The sequence below is a fragment of the Branchiostoma floridae genome, chromosome 3, assembly GCF_000003815.2.
Source record: "Branchiostoma floridae strain S238N-H82 chromosome 3, Bfl_VNyyK, whole genome shotgun sequence".
NCBI classification, from domain to species: domain Eukaryota; kingdom Metazoa; phylum Chordata; class Leptocardii; order Amphioxiformes; family Branchiostomatidae; genus Branchiostoma; species Branchiostoma floridae.
Window position 1 is genome coordinate 1,440,150 of NC_049981.1, and position 26,225 is coordinate 1,466,374.

Here is a 26,225-nt window from a genome sequence, read left to right on the forward strand (position 1 = left end):
TTAGCCCCGGTCACAAAGCGCGTACGATTCCTTGCGATGGACTATTCCGCATATCGTACGATGAGCGCAGTACATCGCAACAAAATCGTAAGCATCGCAAGCCATCGCAACGCATCGGATGGTGTTCAAAATTTTTCCAGCGTCGCACGATTTTTCACTTGTGTCTCTTCTGTATAGCCGTCTGACCGCTTTTGTGCTTCTTTAACCAACAAACATGTGGACGTAGCTGTTAAATACCTTCCTATAATATCTTTAACTGTAAAAATAAATTAAAAAAGACCATGACAACAATATTACAAGCAAAAGTTCAAATCAAGCGTGAGTACTGGTATGGTTATCTCGGCCTGCTTGCCGGCTCTACGTGTGAGGCTCTTTCGAAGATCGTATCATGATATGCTATCAACAAAAAGATGCCATCATACAAAAATCAAATGATAAGCATTATATCATATATATTTCCGACTCATAGAGCCTGCCTTTATGTTCGAGTTGTCCCCATGGTTATTACGATTATGGTAAACTGACCCAAGAGTGCCAAGACCGACGAGAGCTGAGATTTGATCTAATTATAAACTCACGTGCATGAAGCGATCAAACTATTGTCTGCATCACCTGTGCGTGACGCGCTGTTCTCTGGTTGCGACTGTGGCAATTGCGACTGATATATTTCCCCTTTTCGTCAATATCGACAATATCAGGTAAAACTGAAACCATCACAACATACTAAAAAATCATAAATCTATAACCTCATCAGTAGACAAAAATTGCCGTAATGAACTCTGCTATGGGGGCAAATAAAACCTTACGACGATAGCGAAATTTTGAACATGTTCAAAATCCATTTCAGCTCTATTTTTCGCCATACGACGCTCCCCGATTTACTATGATTCGCTGCGATTGACACAGGCACGCTCTTATGACCTCGTCGTACGATCCACTACGCGCTTTGTGACCACGGCTTTATATACTTAAACCATTGCTTCCGATTTTCTTCCGACTTACGTCGCACTGCGATTATTCTGCGCATCGGAAGGAATCGCAAGGAATCGTACGCGCTTTGTGACCGGGGCTTTAGTTACATTTAGTTATGGAACTTTCCGGTACTTGGGACATAGCACTCCCACCCCCCACCCCCCACCCCCCTGCCAACAAAACCTTTAACTCCTGTAACTAAAACAAGTCTTCAGTCTGAATTGTCTTACAACCTTTCATATTGGACATCTGAAATTGTCTTCTTTCATAGTTAGAGTATAAAAGACCTGTTTCTTCCAGATCTCTTCAGTGTCCACTGACGAAGGATAGTGGATTCTATCCGAAACGTCTGACCGTTTCAAAACCATATCCAGTTGCATGAGTAACTATTTGGCGTTTGTTTGGGAATGATTGTGCATTTGGCATAAACTTGCAATGGGCCTAATGTTTGTTGCCTGTTCTTAGCCCATTGTGACATATATGTGCAGTAAATGTCTAAACCATTTTTATTCTTTTTCCCCTTACTCCTAAGGGGTTTCGTATGCTGCTGTCCAGTCCGGATGCCTGTTACCGTCTACTGGAGAGACTAGGGGACGGCGGGTACGGGGAGGCAGCTCTGTTTCAAGGTGTGGCATTCGCTCACTAGACGTAAACTCCATACTAGACGTAATCACACTTCCAAACTGGGGCCCGGTCGGGCTATTTGTGGGAACGAAAAATAGAAATGTATACGTAAAAATATGCACAGAATATACCCACAATTCTGCTCTTTACATGTACGTCTTGTGTAGTTTGGTGTCTTTTACCTCACACTTTTCGTTCCCGAAAGCTGCCCGACCGGCCCCGGTTTGGAAATGTGACGTCGGCATTTTGTTTCTTTTGTAACCATGCCAAGCTGTGTAACACAAATCACTGTTTCTGTACCATATAGGCAAGAGAAGGCAGTCTAAAAGTCAGCTAAATAACTGGGACCCGTCACATGTGAGTGTCATCTTTATATGATGTCTCCACTCAATGTTTTAGCAAAAGTCACCAAAATGGGTATTCCATTTCCGGAGGCTCTAAATTCAAAGTGCTGTAAAAGTGCTCCTGGGCTGAAATTGAGATGCCTCCATATCTAGATTTGCTTAGAATATGTTTATCTATGTGTGTGCCAAATTTGGTGCTTTTAGACAAAAGTGCACAATTAGCCTGATTTTTTTCAACTATGCCGCCGGACTACAACATATTCCTAATACGTAATAACTAAGATGAAATTTCTCCATGCCATCAAGGGCTTCAGGCTGGAGGAGAGTGCCACCGTCACCGTCAACAACCTTCTGGAAGATTCGTCGTTAAGGGAACAAAACGCTCTCTACCAGGTAAAACCTGTAAAGTGTTTAACAGCGAATTTTACATTCCGCAATCTGGCTTTCTTTGCCTGTCACAACAGTCAATTCTTCGAGGAAGTATGTATTTACAACCCTTGCTTTCTTAAATGAAGTTTAGATCGAGACTCCACAAAGTAACAAAAGGCATATTGAGAGAAATATTCCCAAAGCATATTGCAGTTTCCCCTTTAAAGAACCAATTAAAAAGCCATTTTTGTTTTTTAAATTTGCTTTTGGACAGACGAGGACAATGTGGCACTGCACCAAACTTATATTAACAGTGCCACGGTACCGACAGAAGGTAAAGGTAGTAGTACTAGTCTTTTACCTCCCCGACCGAAGTCAGGTACTCGTTTTTACACCTAGGTGAAGAGAAAAAGGTCGTGTAAAGTGGCTTTTCCAAGGGCACAACGTCGGGGGCACGGTGGGGATTGAACTCAGGACCTATAGATTCTGATCCGAACGCTTTACCACTTACGCCACGCCCGAAGCCAGTTCTTTACTTAAGTTATAACTTAATTAAGTTATAATGTTACTTGTCAACGTTCCTCATTTTTGGAGCTGTCACTCCCAGGTGTGAAGCTCTTTGATAAGGATGTTATTTTCAGAGATACATTAACGAGAACCGGGAGGTACTGAAGAAAGAGCTGGGCTTGACTGAAGAGGACATTATCGACCTGCCGCAGTTGTACCGGGAAGTGAGAGAGCCTAGCGTTGACACGCCGGGGCGAGCGGGTATGTAAATGTCCGCGTGTTGCATCGTGTGGTGAAATCGGTAAGGTGTTGTGCCGATATGCCCCGATGTACAGTAGTACCCTTCGGAAATACGACTTTGTTCACCTCACTCATGTGTGAATGAGTACCGTAGCTTCGGCTAGGGCCTTCCCTAGGATAGAACGTTAAATGGAGGTCCCGCGTGTTTGGAAGGAAGTGAAAACGATTCTGTCCCTTTTGGCGTAACGGTTTGGCGAGTTGGGTTTGTGATCTTGCGGCCTGGGTTAGACTTGGCTGCTAAGGTGGGACACTTTTATCTGTGTTCAAATAAGCCATTCATAGAATCCCGCTTCTTATAAATGGTCTCCTGGCGGAAACTACAGTTTGTCTTTTTGTCGCACACACAGCTGCAGCCTTTCCGAACCTGGTGAACATGATAGTTCTAGGAAAATTCCTGGTCATCCCAAAGCCCTTCGGTCCTATCATCAACGGCACATGCGCGTTGGAACAACACGTGACGTCACTGCTGGAACCTTTGGGGACTGACCTGCGACTTCCTGGATGACTGGTACTCCTATCAGGTGTTCCTGGGCGAGGTGCATTGTGGGACTCAAGTACGACGACAGCCACCCGCCTTTAAGTGGTGGGAGATGGTCCTTTGATATCTATGGAATTGAGGTTTCTCAAAAGGCATTTCCTGAATAAAATCTAAATCTTTACGAAGTCCACGGATGTTTAATTTATGGACTGTGTCGCATAATAAATTTTGCCCTTTGGAAGCTTTGCCTTAAAATAAACTTGCACTTGTATTTGATATGAGTAAAACTGGTGACAAGTATATTGTCTTCGCTCTATATGAAGATTTATATACTAGTAGATTGAGTCATTCAACACGTTAAATCTGTTCCAGAATTGATGTTTAAACAACAACTATCTAGTTTTAGATGTGTTTTGGAGCTGATTTCATCTTCTCAAGTCATAACCCGTGATGGGGGGGGGGGGGAAATCAGTCAAGTTTGGGGACCGCATTCTTCACACTACAGCAGCGACACCTAGCTGCAGTGCGAAGTAAAACCAGTCATGAAGATAGTTGACAAACGTCGGCCAGGCATGCACACTGGGGCCAGGGTTGTAAACCATGTTGTATTCAAGTCTAACAGTGGGGTTCAGGTGCCACCAACTGACCAGGTCGACTGTTCCGGTGTCACAGCGATCTTGCAAATCCCCCCCCCCCTCCCCAGCGATCTCGCTAGCGTTTTCGCCACCCCACGCCGCTTTAGCGTTTTCGCCACCCCCATACCCGCTAGCCATTTTTTTTGCATGGCAATGAGTACCAAAGTGAGTCAAAGACAGTCAACATCTCTGCATGAAAACTCATTGATCTGAAGGCCAAATGACACAAAAGCGGGTAGGGCAGTAACCAAAACTCATTTCTTTAGAATTTCGACTGTCTCTTCGACTGACTGATTTTGCCCTGTGGCACCACATGATTGTAAACGCCGGTCTTCAGTTGATCCGGTGGGCTGCCCGGTACAGGAGTTAGCGACGTCGCCTGAAGCCGTCTGTAAATAATCATATGACTATTAGCGACGGGAAAGTCAGTCTTGCATAACTACAACCGCATACTAAGGTGCCACCGGCAATGAAATCGTAGCATTAACTTACATAGTACAGCTTCATATTGTACGAAAACACTTCATATCCAAATGATATTTCCTTTTAGTCTACACGAAGATATCAAGACTAGGAACTGGCGAATCCACGTGCATGTGTTGCAGGACACAACGGCACACGAGTTCAGACTTCAAGCAGAATGAGTAGACGAGAATCCGTGCCTTACAACAGACGTTACAGTTTTGTATGTACAAATTCTGTAGCTTTAGCAGTCATGCTAAAAACCGGTAGATCTTATGTCCCCATATCATACATGTTGTATATTAAATCGATGACCGTATGGATTTAAACTAAACAAATATACAGGGGGAAAACTTGAAAAGGGCCAAAAATGTGATTCTTACCGTCTTGCTCCTCCGGATCATGTAACTCATGTGGGTCCAGCTGCTCATTCGGTTCACCCAACAGGTCCTTCAGTTGATTCCTGAACTTTAGGGCCCTAGCCTCTTCATATTTATCCGGGATAATTTCATCAAAGCCGTATTTCCTGTAGGTCGGTCGGTTGCCGTAGAACTTGCCCCCCGAGTGGAAACCATCGTCACAAGCAGCATACAGACGAACAGCCTCATGGTGTAGATTCGCCTGAGGGGAAAGAAAATTTTTTACTTTGTTGCTTTTGGACAGACGAGGACAATGTGGCTCTTCACTCAAGTTTGGTAACTTTTTTTTACAAGTGCAGACAGAAGATAAAGGTAGTATTTTACCTCCCCGACCGAAGTCAGGCACCCGTTTTCACGCCTGGGTGAAGTGAAGAAGGTCGTGTAAAGCGCCTTTCCCAAGGACACAACGTCGGGGGCACGGTGGGTATCAAACTCGGGACCTAGAGGTTCCGAGCCTAACACTCTAGCACTTACGCCACACACGACGCCACGTCATGTTTATAGTTGTATATTTTCCATCGCATATACTGTATAGGCCTGGTCAAACTGAGTACCACCATAGCGGACACAACTACAGGGCAAGTAAGTGCAGAGGTTGACTACGACTGCAAGGGCTGGTGGATGATAATACACCCAAGGGAGTAGCTCAAAGTAAATCATAGTTGTTAGACCACTGTTCTAGTTCGTGTCAGCACAATGATAAAACAAGAGTTCGGAGACCTCATACCTCCATGAAATATTCTGATTATGCAAATGACTTTTTCATTTGCATGATTTATGCTTGCTTATGTACACCTTTCACTTACTTACACAGGTCTCAGTGTTGACAACCAATCATTTAATACACGTACTTAGAAGAATTAGAACACTTTCAAATTTATCATGCAAATTAAGGACTTATTTGCATAATTAGTATCTGCTTAACTTCTGCCTGCCACAAACTACATATATAACATGTATTTGAGTCCTATATGGGAAAACACTGTAAATATAGATTTTCCTCATTAAGTCCAAATTTGCATAATTTGCACTTCATTATGTAACATGCATTGGCATAATACCGGTAGTAAGACTTATACCGGTAGATTAAAAATACTGGAACTTAAAGAGATCTACACATGCAACAATAGTTATTTCTGAGCTGTGCACACTTCAGACATCTATGTGTCCAATACATCATTTACAAAGCATCGATAACAATGCATTCGAAGACAACAAGGCCAAAAGTTTTCAGTATCTTTTTCGGGGTAGGCAGCTCGTCGTGGGACGAACACACTGTCACATTCATTGCCAAATTTATAGATCATAATTACACATGCTCACGGCACAAGACGAACATGATTCAACAACAATCTTGAATTTCTGTTGGTGACCTACAACTCATGTAAAAGTGTGAAGAGCCGTTGCATAATAGCCCGGATCTACGACTGAATGGGCAAAATTGAACGTACGCAGCCATTTTCCCGCCATTTTTATATCTACGCTAGCAGTGAAGTGTTACGTCATAGCGGTTGTGACGGACAGAAGTTAAATGAAAATTCTTGACAGTATACGTCCGTTTTCTCATGACGTTTTGTATGCTCATGCAGGTTTATGTTTTATGCATTTACTGACAGAAAAGGAAGGAACATCAGAGGATGTATAAATGTACATAGCGGCAGTTAATTGTGCCGTGTTTCTTCCTACCGGTATTTTGTACCCCCTCCCAACCACCCGCCCGTTCGCCGTGTAATTCCGCGGCGTGTTACAATTACAATATTACACTTTTAGCAGGACAAGAGTGGCAGAAAAGTTACACAGAAGAAGTGGCAAGGGTAACCTATAACAGCAACATGTAACTGGAGAAAATGATGCGTTGACAATTTGTCAAATCAGTATGGCTAGAGAAATCGTCGTAAACATACCGGTATTATGATAATAGATGCCACAGGTACCTACATACCAAATATCATGGAAATCCATCATTCCTATGTTACACTATGCTCCTTGGAAGATTTTGACAAAAATGCTCCTGAAGTTCCAGAGCAAGCTGCTAGGGGGCCCAAACATACACCACTTCTTCCTTACATCAAAAGCTATCTGCCACCAAGAAATGAAGACCATAGCATGTCCAGGTAAAAAGATACAAAAAATTGAGGTCTTGCTGCATTACCAAGGTCACACACGGGGGGGGCAAAATTGACCTTGAAATTCGTCTTCCCAACCCCTACCCACATACCAAATATCATCGTAGTCCATCAAGAGGTTCTCAAGTTATGATGTCCACAAATATTCGGAAACACAAACACACAGACACACACACAGAGAGACACACTCAAAACTATACCTCAATTTTTCATGTGTCCGGATTTGTTGTCACCATAGCTCTAGAACCTCCAGATGGATTGTGATGATATTTCATGTATGGGTAGGGCTTGGAAAGACGAAGGTCAAGGTCGATTTTGGCCCCCCTGGTGTGCGACCTTGGTACTGGAGCAGAACGGTTTTTCGTATCTTTTGACCTGGACATGCTATGATCTTGATCTTTTTGGTGGCAGATAGCTTGTGATGTAGGGAAGAAGTGGTGCATGTTTTGTTCCCCTAGCGGCTTGCTCTGGAATTGCAGGAGCATCCTGGTCAAAATCTTCCAAGAAGCATAACGGAACATAGGAATGACAGATTTCCATGATTAAACATGCAGCAGGCATCCTTGGCAGAGATGTACATATTGAAGTGCAAATTATGCAGATTTGAACTTAATCTGCATAATTAATGAAGAAAATCTATATTTAGTGTTTTCCATTATAGAACTCAACTACATGTAACATGTGCAGTTTGTGGCAGGTGGAAGATTAGCAGATAACAATTATGCAAATAACTCCATAATTTGCATAATTAATGTGAAATTTACATAACTATTCTAAGTACAGTTAAATGATTGGATTGTCAACATTGTTGTCTGTGTAACATGTGTAAGTTAGTTAAAGGTGTACATAACCAAGCATAAATTATGCAGATGTGCAAGTCATTTGCATAATAAGAATATTTCATGGAGGTATTAGGTCAGAGGGCTAAAGAAAAACAGTTTCCAGCTTTCCCTATTACAGTTATCCGTCCTTAAACTTGCAAGCAATTCTGTGCAATGTGTATAAGTCATAGCCTAGTGCCCAGCCATGTTATATAACTCCCTAGTCTCTTCTTTCGTATCTGCAAGGATTTGCAGAGAGGACAAAGGAGACTTGGAGCTATCAAAGGGCTGGATACCCTGGATACAACAGATCTGTGGGTCTTCAAAACTAAAGAGGTAGCAATCGTATTTTATGAGTTTTCATACAGATATATTCCATGCCTACCTCCTCAATCTTGGTATCAACCTTTGGAGTTCCCCTGCATGTTTGATCAAAGATGCATGTCCTGGGCTTCTTTCAATCATATTGGCAGAGAAATTTCAGTGGGAAGGTAGATCCCCACGAGTTTGCACCACAAATTTTATTGTAATGTGGTATATGAAGTGGCACTATGCTTTGTAAGTTGCATTTCAACCAGAGAAACCCGACCTGACCCTCGATCTGCACCACAGGTGGTACACTCTTATCACCACCCAGCCCAGCCTGGTCAGGTCTGGTCTCTTGAATTAACTAAACTTCGGGGAAAGTCGGAAATCGGTTCCGCATGAGTGACTGTCTCACTTGCCTCATTTGTAAAATCAAGGAGAAACATTTATGGTCACTAGTCACAAGAGACCGTCCTTCTTAAGCTTGTTAACAGCAATACCCTACAAACATCCATGGCGCAATACAATCTTCATACACACAGACAGGCGAAAGGAAATACAACAGACCTACAACAAAAATCATTAATACTTATAAACAATAAAACCGTCCGCCATAGCAATAGTTTTTATTGCCACACTTATTTGAATGTGCATGCGGTAAGAAAGAATATTTGGAGCTTAACAATAATAATGATAATAATAATAATGATGATGATGATGCATTCTGTCCACAGCGCAACACGGCTTCAGGAAGGGTCTGTCCTGCGAAAGCCAGCTGGTGCTAACCCTCCAAGACCTGTCCAAGAACATGGACCAGAACAAACAGGTCGATGCCGCGGTGCTTGACTTTAGCAAGGCATTCGATACCGTGCCTCACGAACGTCTACTGAGCAAACTCGAGCACTACGGTATTTCTGGCCTCCTTCAGTCTTGGCTCAGGGCCCTCCTTACGGAGAGAACCCAGAGGGTTGTCTTTGACGGTGGAACATCTAGAGCTGTCAAGGTCACCTCTGGAGTTCCGCAGGGTACTGTGTTAGGCCCTCTGCTACTCCTGCTCTATATTAACGACCTACCCGATTCCGTAGACTCACATGTTCGACTATTTGCTGACGATTGCTTGATTTATCGAACTACCAGCAAGACTTCTGACGCACAAGGTCTGCAGTCTGACCTCGATGCGCTAACAGAATGGCAAAATCGTTGGCTTATGTCGTTCAACCCCTCTAAATGTCACATCCTCCATATCACCCGTAAAAAGCACCCCATCATAACTCAGTACTCCCTCTATGGAGAAGCCCTCACCGTTGTTAAGTCCCACCCCTATCTCAGAGTACAACTGTCCGACGATTTGCGGTGGGACACCCATATCAACCACGCCACTAGCAAAGCTGGTAAGGTCCTAGGAGTCATTCGGCGCAACTTGACCCATTGTCCATCTAGGGTCAAGGCCACTTGTTACAAAGCGCTGGTACGGCCTCACTTGGAATATAGTGCCATCGTCTGGGACCCGTACACCAACAAAGGGATACAGGCGGTGGAGGCCGTCCAGCGCAGGGCAGCCCGAGTGACCCTTAATGACTACCGGCAGACTAGCAGCGTGACACAAATGCTCACAGACCTGCAGTGGCGCCCTCTCTCCGAAAGGAGGAGGAACGCCCGCCTCTCCTTTTTCTATAAAGTAGTTAACGATAACATTAATATAGACACTAGCAACATATACTTAAACCAACCCAAGGGCGCACCCGGGGAAGCCACATTTACAAATACCAACCCATCTTTGCCCGTTCCGACTCATATAAATACTCATTTTTCCCACGCACTATTCCTGAGTGGAACGCCCTGCCTGGCACGGTTGTAAGTGCTCCCAACGTTGAGTGCCTTCCGTGCCAGGCAGGCGGCCTGCCCGTCCTAACCCGGGAGCCTCAGCTACACCCCCCCCCCCACCCTACGATGCCCCATGCGGGGCCATTAATGTAGATGTAGATATAAAGATGCCAGTTTATCATTATAAAAGTCATTTTTACTACATCATTATTTTATAGCTTAAAGATGATTAAGGGATTAAGGGATTTGTGAAAGCTGGCAGACTGGGTGTCAGCCACAACCTTCTCGCGGCTTTAAAGTCGCCATTGTATTTCGGAGAGTAGCGACGTATAATTGAAAGTTATCTACCTACCTGGTCAGATAACTACAGTTATACTAGCTACCGGAGAAATACAATGTCCCACCCTCTTAAGCCCGACCCAGGCCCGAGTAAGGTAGTTCGACTCGGGTTGTTTCGGAAAAAGAGGATGATGGGACGATCAGTGCCGGATGTCGTGTTTGTTGTTTACTGTGAAGAACTGCCACCTTGCGATCTCTAGGGAAACGCCATTGTATTTCTCCGGGTAGCTAGTATAACCGTAGTTATCTGACCAGGTAGGTATGATAACTTTCAACTCTTCGCTAATCAGACGTCCTCAGTCCATAGGAAATCATCGATTAACCGAACGCTTTGCCTTATCATGTCCCATGATTAACAACGCTTGTTGATAATAATAGCAGAACCGGGTGCACCTTTGAAATTCGTTGAGTATATTTCGAACCCCGCAAGCTTGACGCAAGTGCAGTGAGAGTTCACTTTTACACGTTGACATCCTTAGGAGTTTGGTGGAGAGTAGTTACAACGTTCATTCCCAGTTATGATTTTAAAAGGGTAAATTTTCTCGCAATGTTGTTGAAAATAAACGACACCTCTAGCTAAATGCACAGTCCCGGTAAACCGGGTGCTGTCATGAGTTTATTTATGACAAATTTGATTGACAGGTTGTTAAGATATCGGTTGAAACATGAGGACAAGGTTGTCGGAAATTCATCATAAAGATTCTAAATATTAAAACTACATGTATACAGGTTGCACGTTATACAGTATGTATATATTAGGCTATAACAATCTCCGCGTGTATGTAAAAATGCTTAATATAATGTATACGTATGTAAAAAGGTACCACCGTTTTAGCTTTCGGGATTTTGAAGTCAATCTTCGGTAATGTTGTACTATTTCCCAGTTACATTTTAGTGTGTCGATGGAATTTATTAGTAACATGTATGTTCTGTGAAGTATCAGATCTTCTCTCTCTTTTAATTGACCCGCGGCGTGTATGTTGCAATCTAAATCAGGGCCGGATGTTCTTTAATCCCACTTTGTTTTTGTTTTGTTTTGTTTGTTTTGTTTTCACGGCGAGTTGCTAGTGACCTGTGGTGTACGTGTGCACTGTTGTTTTAAAGAAGTACTAAACTCGAGAAGTGCGTGTTGTTTTCCAATAGAATGTGTATCAATGAATTCACAGTCAGCAACCTTTTTGCAGAATTTCGTTTGTGGCGCATTACGCGAGGTGTTTTTGGATAACTCACTAAACCCATGCAGACCCTACCCATGTATTTCGTATACGTATAGACACTTCCTTCATCGTGAACATTTTCGGCATAAATGAGGGGCGATATTATTTTCACACGGCCAATTGTTCACAGGATAACAAGCAACGCATATCATCAAGACGAGTTTTTAACATCGCCCCTTTTGTTTTGTAACCGAACTTAAATATTTTGTCAGACCTTGTCAAACACATTGTATTCAGCCATAGCCTTTGATTTTTCATTAAAGAGTACTTAGGGAGTTTAGCACTATACTGAAAGTTTTTTTATGTACGCGAGTCTAGCGGGTACTTTATCGCATAATGTGAAGTAGCATACGCATTTTACTTCAAAAATTAATATCCATCGGTAAATAACACTCTCTTGTGGAGATTAGGGCTTCTTTAACTAAGGGAACCTTGGCCATGACCGGAAGTCACCGACTTTGACCCTCTATTTCCACTGTAGAATCGTGTATACCCAGTAGCCTCCAATGCAGGCTCTCTTGGTCCTTTTTCCGTCTTTTTTCGGCTCATAATACACCTTTTCTGGCCAATTCTTTTGTACTAGGCCGGCAACCAAGTGGCCCAGTACAAAAAGAAATGGCCAGCAAAAGTGTATTATGAGCCCAAAAAAGACAGCAAAAAGGCCACAGAGAGCCTGCTATGGAGGCTATACACCCAGAGTATATCACCTCTGACCCATCTATATTTGTGTGATGGGAGTCTCAGTATCTCACGGTAAGTTTGATCTTTATTAGATCCAATTTTACCCTCGTAATTGTGTAAGTTTATGTGGTAACCTACGTATGGGTTATTTCACCTATTTAGATATGTCGCGATGCCTTGGTAGTGAGTGACCTTTGTGTTATTTTCTTCAGTTGATCTTTATTTTTTGTCACTGTTTTTGTCAGTAACGGATATGTTGTTTTCCTGTTGTTGAATCAGCACCTATCACCATGCCCAAGATTGGTTCATGTGGTGGTTTGTGTCACTAGTGGCCGTGTTGGGTTGTTTTTCTAAGCTGCCTAACATGAAACAAAACTAACTTTGTGCATAGAACATTACACCACAGTCTCTAGTAGAGCACAGAACTTTGCAGTCCTCATCATCGGGATTTAACCCCGGAACTTATTATAAGTACGTAGCCGGATTTCTAAGGGACGAATTACAATAAGTATTCATTGCAGACACACACACACAAGCACACACAACAATTACACAGAGAAGAGGGCTTGAATCCCTAGTGTTACGCCCACAAAAACAGAACGAGGAGACACAGGAGTAATCTCATGGTTTGTTTATTTTAAGACAAAACAACAACCACGGTTTAGACCCAGGGTGTCAGCCCTGGCGCGGGAGATTCTCGACCGCTGTGATGTGGGAGGGATCCCTCTAATTGCCGCCTGCAGAAATACACAAAACGTCTCGTCAATTTGTGTCTTAGCACCGCTTGTCCTGATCTTTCACATGGTTATACAATCGGACACATGAAGCGAAATCAGGTCAAATGTATATCTTCTTGACAATGCAGTTATTTAAAGACAGATCTTTCATTGAGGCAGCAAAAGTACACGGACTTCCGTAAGAGTTACTTCAACCATATACAGTATGCAAACAAAAAACGGGGAAAATACCTCAATAGCCAAATCCGGCGCCGCCGCCGAGGCTGGGCCTACGGCCGCCGCCTTGGAAGCCATCACGGGCTGATGAGTAAAATATTGATTGTCAGAATATTTCAAAAGTACACGTGTAATTCGTATCACATACCGGGTAAAACGCCTCATGCGGCGTAATGTACCAGGTTTGTACTGAAAACAGTTAGAAAAAAAGACAACAACGGCTAAAACTAACACAGAAAATTATAACAGTAACAGGCTGAAGCTCGTTGGTATTTGGCATAATTTGCGAGAAAACAGGGAAAAATACCTCCGCCGCCGCCGCCGCCGCCCCCACCGGCTGATGAGTAAAATATTGATTGTCAGAATATTTCAAAAGTACACGTGGAATTCGTACCACATACCGGGTAAAACGCCTCATGGCGTAATGTACCAGGTTTGTAACTGAAAACAGTTAGAAAAAAATACAACAACGGCTAAAACTAACACAAAGAACTACCAGTAACAGGCTGAAGTTCGTTGGTATTTGGCATAAGTTGCGAGAAAACAGGGAAAAAAATACCTCGAAAGCTGCGACCAGCACTACCTAATGAGTGAAATATTGATTGTCAGAATATTTCAAAAGTACACGTGGAATTCGTATCACATACCGGGTAAAACGCCTCATGGCGTTATGTACCAGGTTTGTAACTGAGAACACTTAGAAAAAAGACAACAACGGCTAAAACTAACACAGAAAATTATAACAGTAACAGGCTGAAGCTCGTTGGTATTTGGCATAATTTGCGAGAAAACAGGGGAAAATACCTCCAAATCTGCCTCCAGCACCGACTGATAAGTAAAATATTGATTGTCAGAATATTTCAAAAGTACACGTGTAATTCGTATCACATACCGGGTAAAACGCCTCATGCGGCGTAATGTACCAGGTTTGTAACTGAAAACAGTTAGAAAAAAAGACAACAACGGCTAAAACTAACACAGAAAATTATAACAGTAACAGGCTGAAGCTCGTTGGTATTTGGCATAATTTGCGAGAAAACAGGGGAAAATACCTCCAAATCCGCCGCCAGCACCGCCTGATAAGTAAAATATTGATTGTCAGAATATTTCAAAAGTACACGTGTAATTCGTATCACATACCGGGTAAAACGCCTCATGGCGTAATGTACCAGGTTTGTAACCGAAAACAGTTAGAAAAAAAGACAACAACGGCTAAAACTAACACAGAGAAGTACCAGTAACAGACTGAAGCTCGTTGGTATTTGGCATAAGTTGCGAGAAAACAGGGAAAAAAATACCTCGAAAGCTGCGACCAGCACTACCTAATGAGTGAAATATTGATTGTCAGAATATTTCAAAAGTACACGTGGAATTCGTATCACATACCGGGTAAAACGCCTCATGGCGTTATGTACCAGGTTTGTAACTGAGAACACTTAGAAAAAAGACAACAACGGCTAAAACTAACACAGAAAATTATAACAGTAACAGGCTGAAGCTCGTTGGTATTTGGCATAATTTGCGAGAAAACAGGGGAAAATACCTCCAAATCTGCCTCCAGCACCGACTGATAAGTAAAATATTGATTGTCAGAATATTTCAAAAGTACACGTGTAATTCGTATCACATACCGGGTAAAACGCCTCATGCGGCGTAATGTACCAGGTTTGTACTGAAAACAGTTAGAAAAAAAGACAACAACGGCTAAAACTAACACAGAAAATTATAACAGTAACAGGCTGAAGCTCGTTGGTATTTGGCATAATTTGCGAGAAAACAGGGAAAAATACCTCCGCCGCCGCCGCCGCCGCCCCCACCGGCTGATGAGTAAAATATTGATTGTCAGAATATTTCAAAAGTACACGTGGAATTCGTACCACATACCGGGTAAAACGCCTCATGGCGTAATGTACCAGGTTTGTAACTGAAAACAGTTAGAAAAAAATACAACAACGGCTAAAACTAACACAGAAAATTATAACAGTAACAGGCTGAAGCTCGTTGGTATTTGGCATAATTTGCGAGAAAACAGGGGAAAATACCTCCAAATCTGCCTCCAGCACCGACTGATAAGTAAAATATTGATTGTCAGAATATTTCAAAAGTACACGTGTAATTCGTATCACATACCGGGTAAAACGCCTCATGGCGTAATGTACCAGGTTTGTAACCGAAAACAGTTAGAAAAAAAGACAACAACGGCTAAAACTAACACAGAGAAGTACCAGTAACAGACTGAAGCTCGTTGGTATTTGGCATAATTTGCGAGAAAACAGGGAAAAAATACCTCCAATGATAGAGCGGGATCCGCCACCAACAACAGCTGATGAGTAAAATATTGATGGTCAGAATATTTCAAAAGTACACGTGTAATTCGTATCACATACCGGGTAAAACGCCTCATGGCGTAATGTACCAGGTTTGTACTGAAAACAGAAAAAAAGGCAACAACGGCTAAAACTAACACAGAAAAGTATAGCAGTAACAGGCTGAAGTTCGTTTGTATTTGGCATAATTTGCGAGAGAACAGGGAAAAAAATACCTCCAGCGCCAAATCCGCCGCCAGCAATGGCTGATGAGTGAAATATTGATTGTCAGAATATTTCAAAAGTACACGTGTAATTCGTATCACATACCGGGTAAAAAACGCCTCATGCGGCGTAATGTACCAGGTTTATAACTGAAAACAGTTAGAAAAAAAGACAACAACGGCTAAAACTAACACAGAGAAGTACCAGTAACAGGCAGAAGCTCGTTTTTTGCTATTTGCGAGAAAACAGGAAAAAGATACATTGAGAGCCAGCGTAGGCTACAACAGCACCTGAACGGGACATCCTCATGCTGCTGGAGCTACTCCTAACTTGCCCATGGCCAGTCGGCATGCTCACCACCATACCTAGTAGAAAAGTATACATAGGGTAAATACGTAAGGTGATTTCACCAGGCATAAAATTATGTATATTCAGCAATCCATTGCATAATGATGTAGCGACAGACTACAGATGGGGGGAATCGACTGGGGGGGGGCGTTCTCATTGACACAAGACCAATACGAGTATCAACCCCTGATGAGTAAGATATTGTCAGAATATTTCAAAAGTAATTCGAATCATATACCATGTAAAACAGAATTACAGAATGTAGATTAGTATAATTCGTAACAATTTGAAAATGTCCCATTTGTTTCAACCAGAGTGTATAAATAACTATGGCCGTGTATTATATACAAAAGGGTTTGTACTGAAGAGTACAAGCTACCAGAATGGTCCACATGTAAAAAGAATTCCAAGCATTCCACAGTAGAATAAAGCACAAGTTCGAGGACCTCACACGAATTTAACCTGACAAATAATGCTCTAGTACTGCCTTCGGGAAAGTACCCACAAACAGTGTATAACTAATATCATTCTAGATGTATGTATGTATGTATGTCGAATATGTTTAAAAAAAGAAAACCACTCACTTGCGGCAAGCAGAATCACGAGGGTGACGGAGAAAACAGCCATCTTGAAGAGGGTTTTGATACAACTGAAAGAAAAAAGATAGTGTGTCATCAATAAAATCATATATAACGACAACCAGTCATGTCTAAACGTAACCACATAATACGTTTTTGCAAGTTTTCAAACGAAGTTACTAATATGCCTTCTTGAGTCGTCCGAGGTAGTCCTTCTTCATGGACGATATCGATAATGAAGATACATGTCTTGTTCTTTTTGGTGACATTTGAACGGATTTGTTATCTAGGTTCAACAAGTTACAGAATGTAGATTAGTATAATTCCTAACAACTTGAAAACGGCCCATTTCTTTCAACCAGAGTGTATAAAGAACTACGGCGATGTGAAGTGCGACAAACTGCGACATGTTCTAGCAATATTATCCGCGGATTCTGTGATGCTTCTTATCGAAAAGAAGTTCTAAACATTGTTTCTTATGCATATGTAGAGCTACAGAGATCAAAGGTCGCCCAAAACTAAAACCTTGCTTGCATAGGAAATGCACTTTAATTTCTAGTGAGCCAACTCCACGGAGAAAGATATGCCTCCGAATCCGAACGATTGATACCGTGAACTCACGGCCGGGTCTACCCCTGCATCATGAGCATACATCAAAGTTGCACAGAACGAGTAGAATCCAATGCTGCCACAGGGAAATGCATAGACTAGAAACCTTACCTTTTATACAAACTATAAAAACCGCCCTACGAAAGTTTTGGCTTGATTTTCGTTTCCATTCCACACCTAAAAATCATCAAAACTCAGAATTCTGGCCAAACTCATGACAGTTACATTCTATCTGCCCTTCCGATCGGATGCCACACAACATGTCCAGATCCTGCCCGATTTAAAAATGAATAACCATCGGAGAATGAATAACCAGGGATTAATCGGTTCGCAGGGAAACCTTCTGGAGTTTGCTCGATATGGGACAAGGAGGAAGAAGTATATTACAGAACAAAGTGGGACAGGACAGGTAGAAACTTGGGAAACAACGTCGAAGTGAACCCACCTGGTTTGACAGCCAATTGAAGAACCTGGAACGACGTAGCTGACACGAAAGTAACAGCTAGATATGATTAAGAAACATCAGTAGTATTATTTATAGCCAAAAATCATTTGATGTTCCTGCAGAGACCACCAATCAAATGACCCGTAAGGTAAGGTGGGTGGGAGAGGCTACTTTCCCATCAAATCATAAAAGGCGTTACATCGCTTTTACCCAAGATTATGCATGATACCTGACCAAATTTACATTTTCGGTTCGTTGGCACGTTTCAGGGCACGTTTTAGGCCCGTAAATATGACATCATTTCTTTGCCTACGTGTAGATCGACCAGTATAAGTCCAGAGAACCCACGCACACTTCAGAAAATCAGCGTGGTAAAAACTGTCGCAAAAAGATTACAGCTTGTCTGTTTTAGAGATTATAACTGGCAGGATACTCCGGAGCTTATTGAGATTGATATGTATGCTTATCTTTTCAAATGGATTTTTGTTGTCTTTTCACCCGTTTGATTTATGGTACGGAACATCACATATTGAAAGATCATAATTCTACAACGACCACTTTTCTGTACGTACAGCAAGCACACACCAAAATCTACCTGAAAGCTTTCAATTCAAATATAAAATCTATATGCTGGTTATGCTTTGCAGAAGTTCCATCAGCAATTCTTATCCTTGCTTTGCCCGATATCATAACAACCTGTCAATCAACTCGTGAACAGCACCCGGTTACCGGGACTGTCTGTACCCTCTCAGGCTGAATACCTGCGCATTGTGCAGTGGTTTGTTTTTTTAATTCTCAGAAGTAATATTTCTCTGACACAGGGGGAACAAAGGAGAAAGCTCATCAATTCCAAGATCAGTAGAAGTGAACAACAGTCCTGATTATCTTCGTTCAGCAACAACTTTAGATGCTGTTTTAGTCGATATGCTTAAGTAGAAACTGTTTCAAGAGGATTCCGGTTGTATGGATTATGACTGGCAGGATACGCTAGATCTTATTATTGATATTGATACTCTAATGGAGTTTTGTTGTCTTTAAACTCATTTGGTTTATGGTACGGAACATCACATATTGAAATATCCTTATTTTACAACGACCACTTTTCTGTACATGCACACACCAAATGTACTTGTAAGCTTTAACCTAAGATATAAAATCTATATGATGGTCATGTTTTACAGAAATTCCATCAGCAATTCGTATCCTTGCTTTGTCCGATATCATAACAAGCTGTCAATCACCTCTTGAACAGCACCCAGTTACCAGGACTAGATCTGTCGCCCCTCAGGCTCAATACCTGCGCATTTTGAGCTGGTTTCTTTTTCGACTCTCTAAAATATGGTACATGGTGTCTGACAGACTCCTAGCCAACATGTTACTCTATACAACCAAATACCTCCTCTGGCTATCCATTCACCCATTTTTCTTTCACCAATTTCTTTCACCAGAAACTACAGGAGTCTTTACAAGCAGAATGTGCCCCTCTAATGCAGGAAATTACATTTCAGACAGTCATGTTTTCAAAATTTTCTCCTCCCTAACGATGGCTTGCGTCTCCGGCGCTTACAACGACATGGTTAAAATTTGTGGGGGCGTGGGTCGTCGCCCTCAAACGTATCTTTCTTTGACAAAAATGGCATTAGATTTAGTCTGCCAGCAACATTTGTCCCTCAAAATACAGAAAATGGCGTTTCAGAGGGTCCAGATTTTAAAATTTCCCCAGACCAACCTTGAGACAGCTTGCACCTTCGGCACTGAAAATTGTGAAAATATTTTTTGGGTATCGCCCTCGTTAAAACCATGTTTATTTCTGATATAATTGCCATAAAACTTAGCTTAGTCTGGTTGCAAAATTTGCCCTTCAAAACGCAGGAAATGGCGTTTTAGAGGGTCAAGATTTCAATTTTCCGGGGGAGCATACCCCCGGACCCCCTAGCATTGTCGCGCCTCCGGCGCGACGCGTAGCGCCTTCGGTCCTGAAAATTCGATCAGCAACAGTTCGCCCCCCCCCCCCATACGAAATTTGTTGCCGTCGCCTCTGTTATAGACCTTATAATGCTTAGGCCTTGATGAGACTTGTTGCTGATACAGATACTTATATCTTATCAAACTCTTTGGACACCTGGATTTATTGGTACGAGGCATCATATATTGAAAAATAATGAACAAAACGACTTCATTCCTGTACATGAACACACAAAAATGTTAAAATTACCTGTTATGTTTTCCGTTTAAACTTTTCATGTTGTTTCTACTATGCATCCGTTCCAACAAAAGTCCTTGCTCTTGTTTTACACGATGTCAAAACAACCTGTCAATCAAGCAGAGAACCGGTTACTAGGACTGTCTGTCGCACCTTAGGCTCGAGACCTGTACATGTTTGGGTGGTTTGTTTATAACCTTAAAAGTCTTATGTCTCGAATTCATGGGGAATAAAAAAGACGCTTCACCCCCCTTAAGGTCATTAAATCGTAACATGAAACGTTGTGACTAGTCTCTATGGGCGTTAACATGTTAAACGCTTTTGTTTTATATTCTATTTGGCCCAAATAAAGATAAACACATAGAGACATAAAAAAATACATATGGATGAGACCAACAAGGTCTGGGTTAACGGTTGCTTATTGTGTATATCAGTTGTCTTTTTGATCAGCTTTAGATTCGATCAGCTTTAGATGTTGTTTTTTAGTCAGTATGCTGAGAGATACTTTAAAAAGGTTTCGACCTCAGTCCTTATATATATCGACCAGTATTTTGCCCAAATGAGTCACAGACCGTACAGTCAGTAATAAGCTGCTTTCCCAATGTTTCTTTGTACTACAAATTATCAAATAGAACAATTCAAGGTGATAAAACAGAAGAGTAAATAAAACTTGATTATAACATGTGGGTAGTTAGATAGCAAGTAATAAGTTGATCAATTTGATATAAAGTCACAAGTAAAAAGTATCAATTGGATATCTGATAACTGGAAATTTAGCAATTGAATCGGCAAAGAAATTATGGAAATTCTATAAACAATAGTTGGAAAATAACAGCAAGGAAATGTAACACTTAGCCCCAACAATATCTAATATTGTGATGCTTTCTTAATTAATGACCTGCTTAATTCGTCTTAACCTAGAAATGAATTCCTGAGATTAGAAATGATAATCTGCATTTCACATGCAGCAGTTGTTTGAAAGGATGGGTAGACATTACTTATAAAACAGGAATTCGAAGAAGAAAAATCACTCTTTTTTGCTAAAAGTTTTTTTTGCTAGGGAGGGCCCAATATTTACAAGTTGTTGACATATCAACAACAGTCTCAAAGTCTCTCAAAGTCTCTTCTGGCGGGTTTGATATTTCAGGTCTACCGTGTTTGCTAGGGAGAACATTCGGCTTCATTTTTTATTAACAAGTTCTTCTATTGAATTTCCATGTGTTTACCATGCTATTTGTTGTATGTTTGATTTTTTTATGATAATAATTTATTTTCCATATGCGGATTAACATGTTGCATTTCGTTTCTGTACGTTTTTCTAATTTCCAACCAACCTTTGGAATCAAGTAGAGACTACGTTGTTACATTTTGCCATGTGCATCACAAAATACTATTTTTACAAAGTTCTGGTGCCACTGGCCCCAAATTTGTGTACCTAGTGAACTTTGGAAATTCCACGTGGGTAAAAAGGCGACAGACGCAGTTTTAACGATCACAACTGACAGAACGGGCTGCGTTTTGTTTTCATGCGTACGTTGGTTGTCTTTTTGATCAGCTTTAGATGCTGTTTTAGTCAGTGTTTGGGCTAGGATATACTTTGCAACGTTTCTGACCTCAGTCCTAATGTATACATGCATGTCGACCAACATTTTGCCCAAATAAGGACTTGTTACAGACACAAAGCTTCGCGATCGTCCAGCTGACCCACGTACGCTTCAGCCTGGTAAAAGAAGTCGTCAGAAGCTTACAGTTTATCTGTTATAACTGGGATGATACACTTGGGCTTCATATTCAGTGACATTGCGACCCCCCCCCCCCCCTCCCTCCCGGCTCAATACCTGCACATTTTGGGGTGGGTTGCTTATTGCGTATATTGGTTGTATTTTTGATCAGCTTTCAGTGTGCTGGGAGATAGTTTGAAACGGTTTCGACCTCAGTCCTTATGTAGATCGACCAGTATCTTATGTATATCGACCAGTATTTTGCCCCAATGAGTCACAGACCCAAAGTTTCGTACGCTACTCTCCAAGCAGAGGTCACGATTTTTCCCACCAAACTCTGCTTGGAGAGTATCGAACGCGTCCAGCGGACCCACGCACATTTGGGAAAATCAGCCTGGAGCCGTCAGAAGATCATGATTTACAAGATTCAAAGATCTTGATTTACAACGACCACTTTTCTGTACATGCATATGCACACACCAAAATCTACCTTTAAGCTTTCAAATATAAAATCTATATGATGTAGATTTTCTATTTGAAAGCTTACAGGTAGATTTTGATAATATGCTGGTCGTGCTTTACAGAACAACCTGTCAATCAACTCTAGAACAGCACCCGGTTACAAGGACTGTCTGTCGCCTCTCAGGCTAGATATCTGTGTATTTATTATTTGGGGCTGGTTTGTTTTTCAACACTCTCAGAAGTGGTCTTTGACGGACTCATCGGCCAACATGTAACTCTAAGACCTCCTCTGGCTATCCATTCACCTATTTGTCAAATTTCTCTTTCACCAGAAACTACAGTAGTCTGGTATTTAGACCTCAGCGTTAAATTTTGTCTGTAATAAGGTTCAGGCCGAAAGCTTCACCCCAGTGTACCCAACCACAGTTTGGAAAATCCGCGTGGGAAAACAGCCGATAGAAGCAATTTTAGCCATCGCAACTGACAGGATGCGCTGCGTTTTGTTTTTCATGTTGATATCAGGTCTCTTTGTGAACAACTTTAGATGCTGTTCCAGCCTGTTTGCTACTTTGCAAAATTTCTTATTTCAATCCTAATGCATACAGATATAGCGACCACTATTTTGCTCAAATAAGGACTGGTTACAGACCACAAAATAAACCTTCGTCCAGAGGACCCACACACACTAGTACTATTAAAAAATGTCGTAAAAAGCAAGAAGAACTTTATTGCATGACACCTGTACAGGATACAGTGTATGGCAACTTGTACATACAATACATACATAGAGAACAGTTTAACTACATGAGTTACTAGTATCTAAAAATCTAGGAAACTAATCTATTTTACACATGGTATATACTAGTAGTATTGACAATCAGGCTATCATTATGTGCTGGTTCAGGACAGTATAATATTGTCTCGTTTTTTAAATGAGTTATATATAAATTGACCGACATAGGCAGATATATCAGCAGTACATGATAGTAGCATTTTAAACATTTCTGTCTTGTTAGGTGGTAACATTGTATCAGATTTGTATTTAATAGACTGTAACAATTCTTAAGCAAGCCGTTTTAAAGACGTTAGTAATTTCTGATTCGATGGGACTTGTTGGTCATGCATATACTTTCGCCTTGTCACCTAGAATTGCTAGTGCCGCTCTTTTGGACACCGGGGTTTCTTGATAAAGAACGTCACATTGAAAAATAATTTTCTAAAACGGACTTAATTCCTGTACATGGCACACAAAATCATGAAATTACCCGTTAGGTTTTCCATACAAAATTTTCATATTGTTTCTACTATGCATCAGTTCCAACAGTAATCCTTACTCTTGTTTTACCCGATATCATAACAACCTGTCAATCAACTCAAGCACAGTACCCGGTTACCAGGACTATCTGTCGCCCCTCAGGCTCAATACCTGCACATTTTGGGCTGGGTTGCTTATAACGTATATTGGTTGTCTTCAGTTGATCAGCTTTAGATGCTGTTTTAGTCAGTGTGCTGGGAGATACGTTGAAAAAGTTTCGACCTCAGTCCTAAGGTATATCGACCTGTATTTTGCCCAAATGAGTCACAGACCCAAAGTTTCGTCCAGCGGACTCACGCACACTTGGGAAAATCAGCAGGGTAAAAGAAACCGTCAGAAGCAAATAGTTTGTCTGCTATACGAGGGGTGTTTTCGGCCTAACCCAGAAAGAACAAGCACAACTCAGATTTTGGGGCACAACTTCATAGTATGGATCATTTTATCAATATCCACCAAATTTCAAATCAGTGGAGTCATTACTTTCCAGGCATTCGTTTTTTTCTAAATTAGAAAGTAAGTGGCGAGAAAAAGAAGGGTGAAGTGTGATCAGACAATTGTACCCGCACACATCAATTGCTGAAGATCAATTGTCCACTTTGTTTTCGTTATCCCTTACCTAACCTTACTGTGTGTCGCCTGCAACGTAATGATCACAATAATTTAAATTTTGGTACACATTCATATAAGACTTTATACATGTACGTTGGGTTATCAATAAGTCCTCGGTTTTACTGAGAAATGATAAGCACAGCTCAGATTTCGAAGCATAGATGTCAAGTGTAAAGTCTTATATAAATCTGTACCAAAATTCAAATTATTGCGATCATTGATTTGCAGGCGACACCCAGTAATGTTAGGTAAGGGAGAAGGAAAAAAAACGTGGACAATTGATCTGACCTGATATATGATATAGATTTTATATTTGAAAGCTTACAGGTAGAGTTTGATAATATGCTGGTCATGCTTTAGAGATCTTCCATCAGCAATTCTTTGCCTTGCATGGTCCGATATCATAACAGCCTGTCTGTCAATCAACTCTAAAACAGCACCCGGTTACAATGACTGTCTGTCACCTCTCAGGCTAGATACCTGCGCATTTATTATTTGGGGCCGGTTTGTTTTTCAACACCCTTACAAGCCGTCTCTGGCGGACTGCTAGCCCATATGTAACTCTATATAACCAATGACCTCCTCTCCCTATCCATTCATCCATTTGTCCAATTTTTCAGAAACTATTGGAGTCTATCATTTAGACAACAGCGTAGCATTGAAGATTCAGACAAAAGCATCACCCCAGTGTACCCAACCACAGTTTGGAAAATCCACGTGGGAAAACAGCCGACATAATCGAAGCTTTTTTAGCCATCGCAACTGACAGGATGCACTGATTTTTTAATGTGGACATCAGTTGACTTTTTTAACAACTTTAGACACTGTTTTAGCCTGTATGCTACTTTGCAATATTTCTTACTTCAGTCTTAATGCATACATATACAAATGTATATCGACCACTATTTTGCCCAAATGATTATAAGGACTGGTTACAGACCCTAAAGTAACCTTCGTCCAGCGTATCCACACACACTATAAAATGTCGTAAAGAGTTTGGCAGGCAAGCAGTTTTAAAGACGATATAAATCTTGTACCTCGATGGGACTTGTTGGTGATACAAATACATGTCATATGGAATTTGTAGCGCCGCTCTTTCGACACCTGAGTTTATTGGTACGGAATATCACATATTGAAAATTAATTATCTAAAACGACTTAATTCCTGTACATGCACATACAAGTGTTGAAATTACCTGTTAGGTTTTCCATCTAAAGTTATGTTGTTTCTACTATGCGTCAGTTCCAACAGTAATACTTACTCTTGTTTTGCCCGATACAGTATCATAACAACCTGTCAATCAACTCAAGTACAGTGCCCGGTTACCAGGACTATCTGTCGCCCCTCAGGCTCAATACCTGCACATTTTGGGCTGGGTTAACGGTTGCTTATTGCGTATATTAGTTGTCTTTTTGATCAGCTTTAGATTCGATCAGCTTTAGATGTTGTTTTTTTTAGTCAGTGTGCTGGGAGATACTTTGAAAAGGTTTCGACCTCAGTCCTTATGTATATCGACCAGTATTTTGCCCAAATGAGTCACAGACCCAAAGATTCGTCCAGCGGACCCACTCATAGTCGCACACTTAGGAAAATCTGCCTGGTAAATGAAGCCGTCAGAAGCTTACAGTTTGTCTGTCATACTGTCATAACTGGCAGGATACGACTTGTTACTGATCATGATATTGATACATTTATCTTGACAAATGGGGTGTGAAGTTTTGTTGTTTTCAACCCTTTTGCTTTATGGTACGGAACATCACATAATAGTAATCAAAGATCATGATTTACAACAACCACTTTTCTGTACATGCACACACCAAAATCTACCTCTACTGAGCTTTTAAATAATGGATTTCATATTTGAAAGCTTACACGTAGGGTTGACAATATGATGGCCATGCTTTATAGGGCCTTCACACTGAAAACCGAATTAGCGGGGAATCAAGCAGAACCAGTCGGAATGAAGTATTTGCAAAATCCCTGCACAAAATTTCTTACCTCAGTCCTTTTGCATACATATGTATCG

General features: G+C 41.4%; 2 protein-coding genes across 2 annotated transcripts in view; both read left to right on the forward strand.

Annotated features, from left to right (window-relative positions):
• LOC118411033 (protein-arginine deiminase type-2-like) overlaps nucleotides 1-1,471 on the forward strand; it is a 9,636-nt gene extending 8,165 nt beyond the window's left edge. Inside the window, exon 9 of the mRNA XM_035813038.1 lies at nucleotides 1,461-1,471. Within this exon, the coding sequence (XP_035668931.1) occupies nucleotides 1,461-1,471 (11 nt within the window). The remainder of the gene's footprint in view (nucleotides 1-1,460) is intronic.
• Nucleotides 1,472-1,507: 36 nt separating this feature from the next.
• On the forward strand, nucleotides 1,508-3,779 carry LOC118412620 (protein-arginine deiminase type-4-like). The gene is made up of 5 exons (XM_035815582.1): nucleotides 1,508-1,598; nucleotides 1,904-1,953; nucleotides 2,247-2,333; nucleotides 2,951-3,077; nucleotides 3,464-3,779. The coding sequence occupies exons 1-5, from the start codon at nucleotides 1,514-1,516 to the stop codon at nucleotides 3,619-3,621; spliced, it is 507 nt and encodes a 168-aa protein (XP_035671475.1). The 5' UTR covers nucleotides 1,508-1,513; the 3' UTR covers nucleotides 3,622-3,779.
• Nucleotides 3,780-26,225: the final 22,446 nt, after the last annotated feature.

Bases quoted from the DNA above. Each gene is read 5' to 3' on its own strand.
- LOC118412620 (XM_035815582.1), top strand. From the start codon at position 1,514: ATGCTGCTGTCCAGTCCGGATGCCTGTTACCGTCTACTGGAGAGACTA. The intron at 1,599-1,903 runs GTGTGGCATTCG...TGTACCATATAG, and splicing joins GGAGGCAGCTCTGTTTCAAG to GCAAGAGAAGGCAGTCTAAA. The intron at 3,078-3,463 runs GTATGTAAATGT...TCGCACACACAG, and splicing joins TGACACGCCGGGGCGAGCGG to CTGCAGCCTTTCCGAACCTG.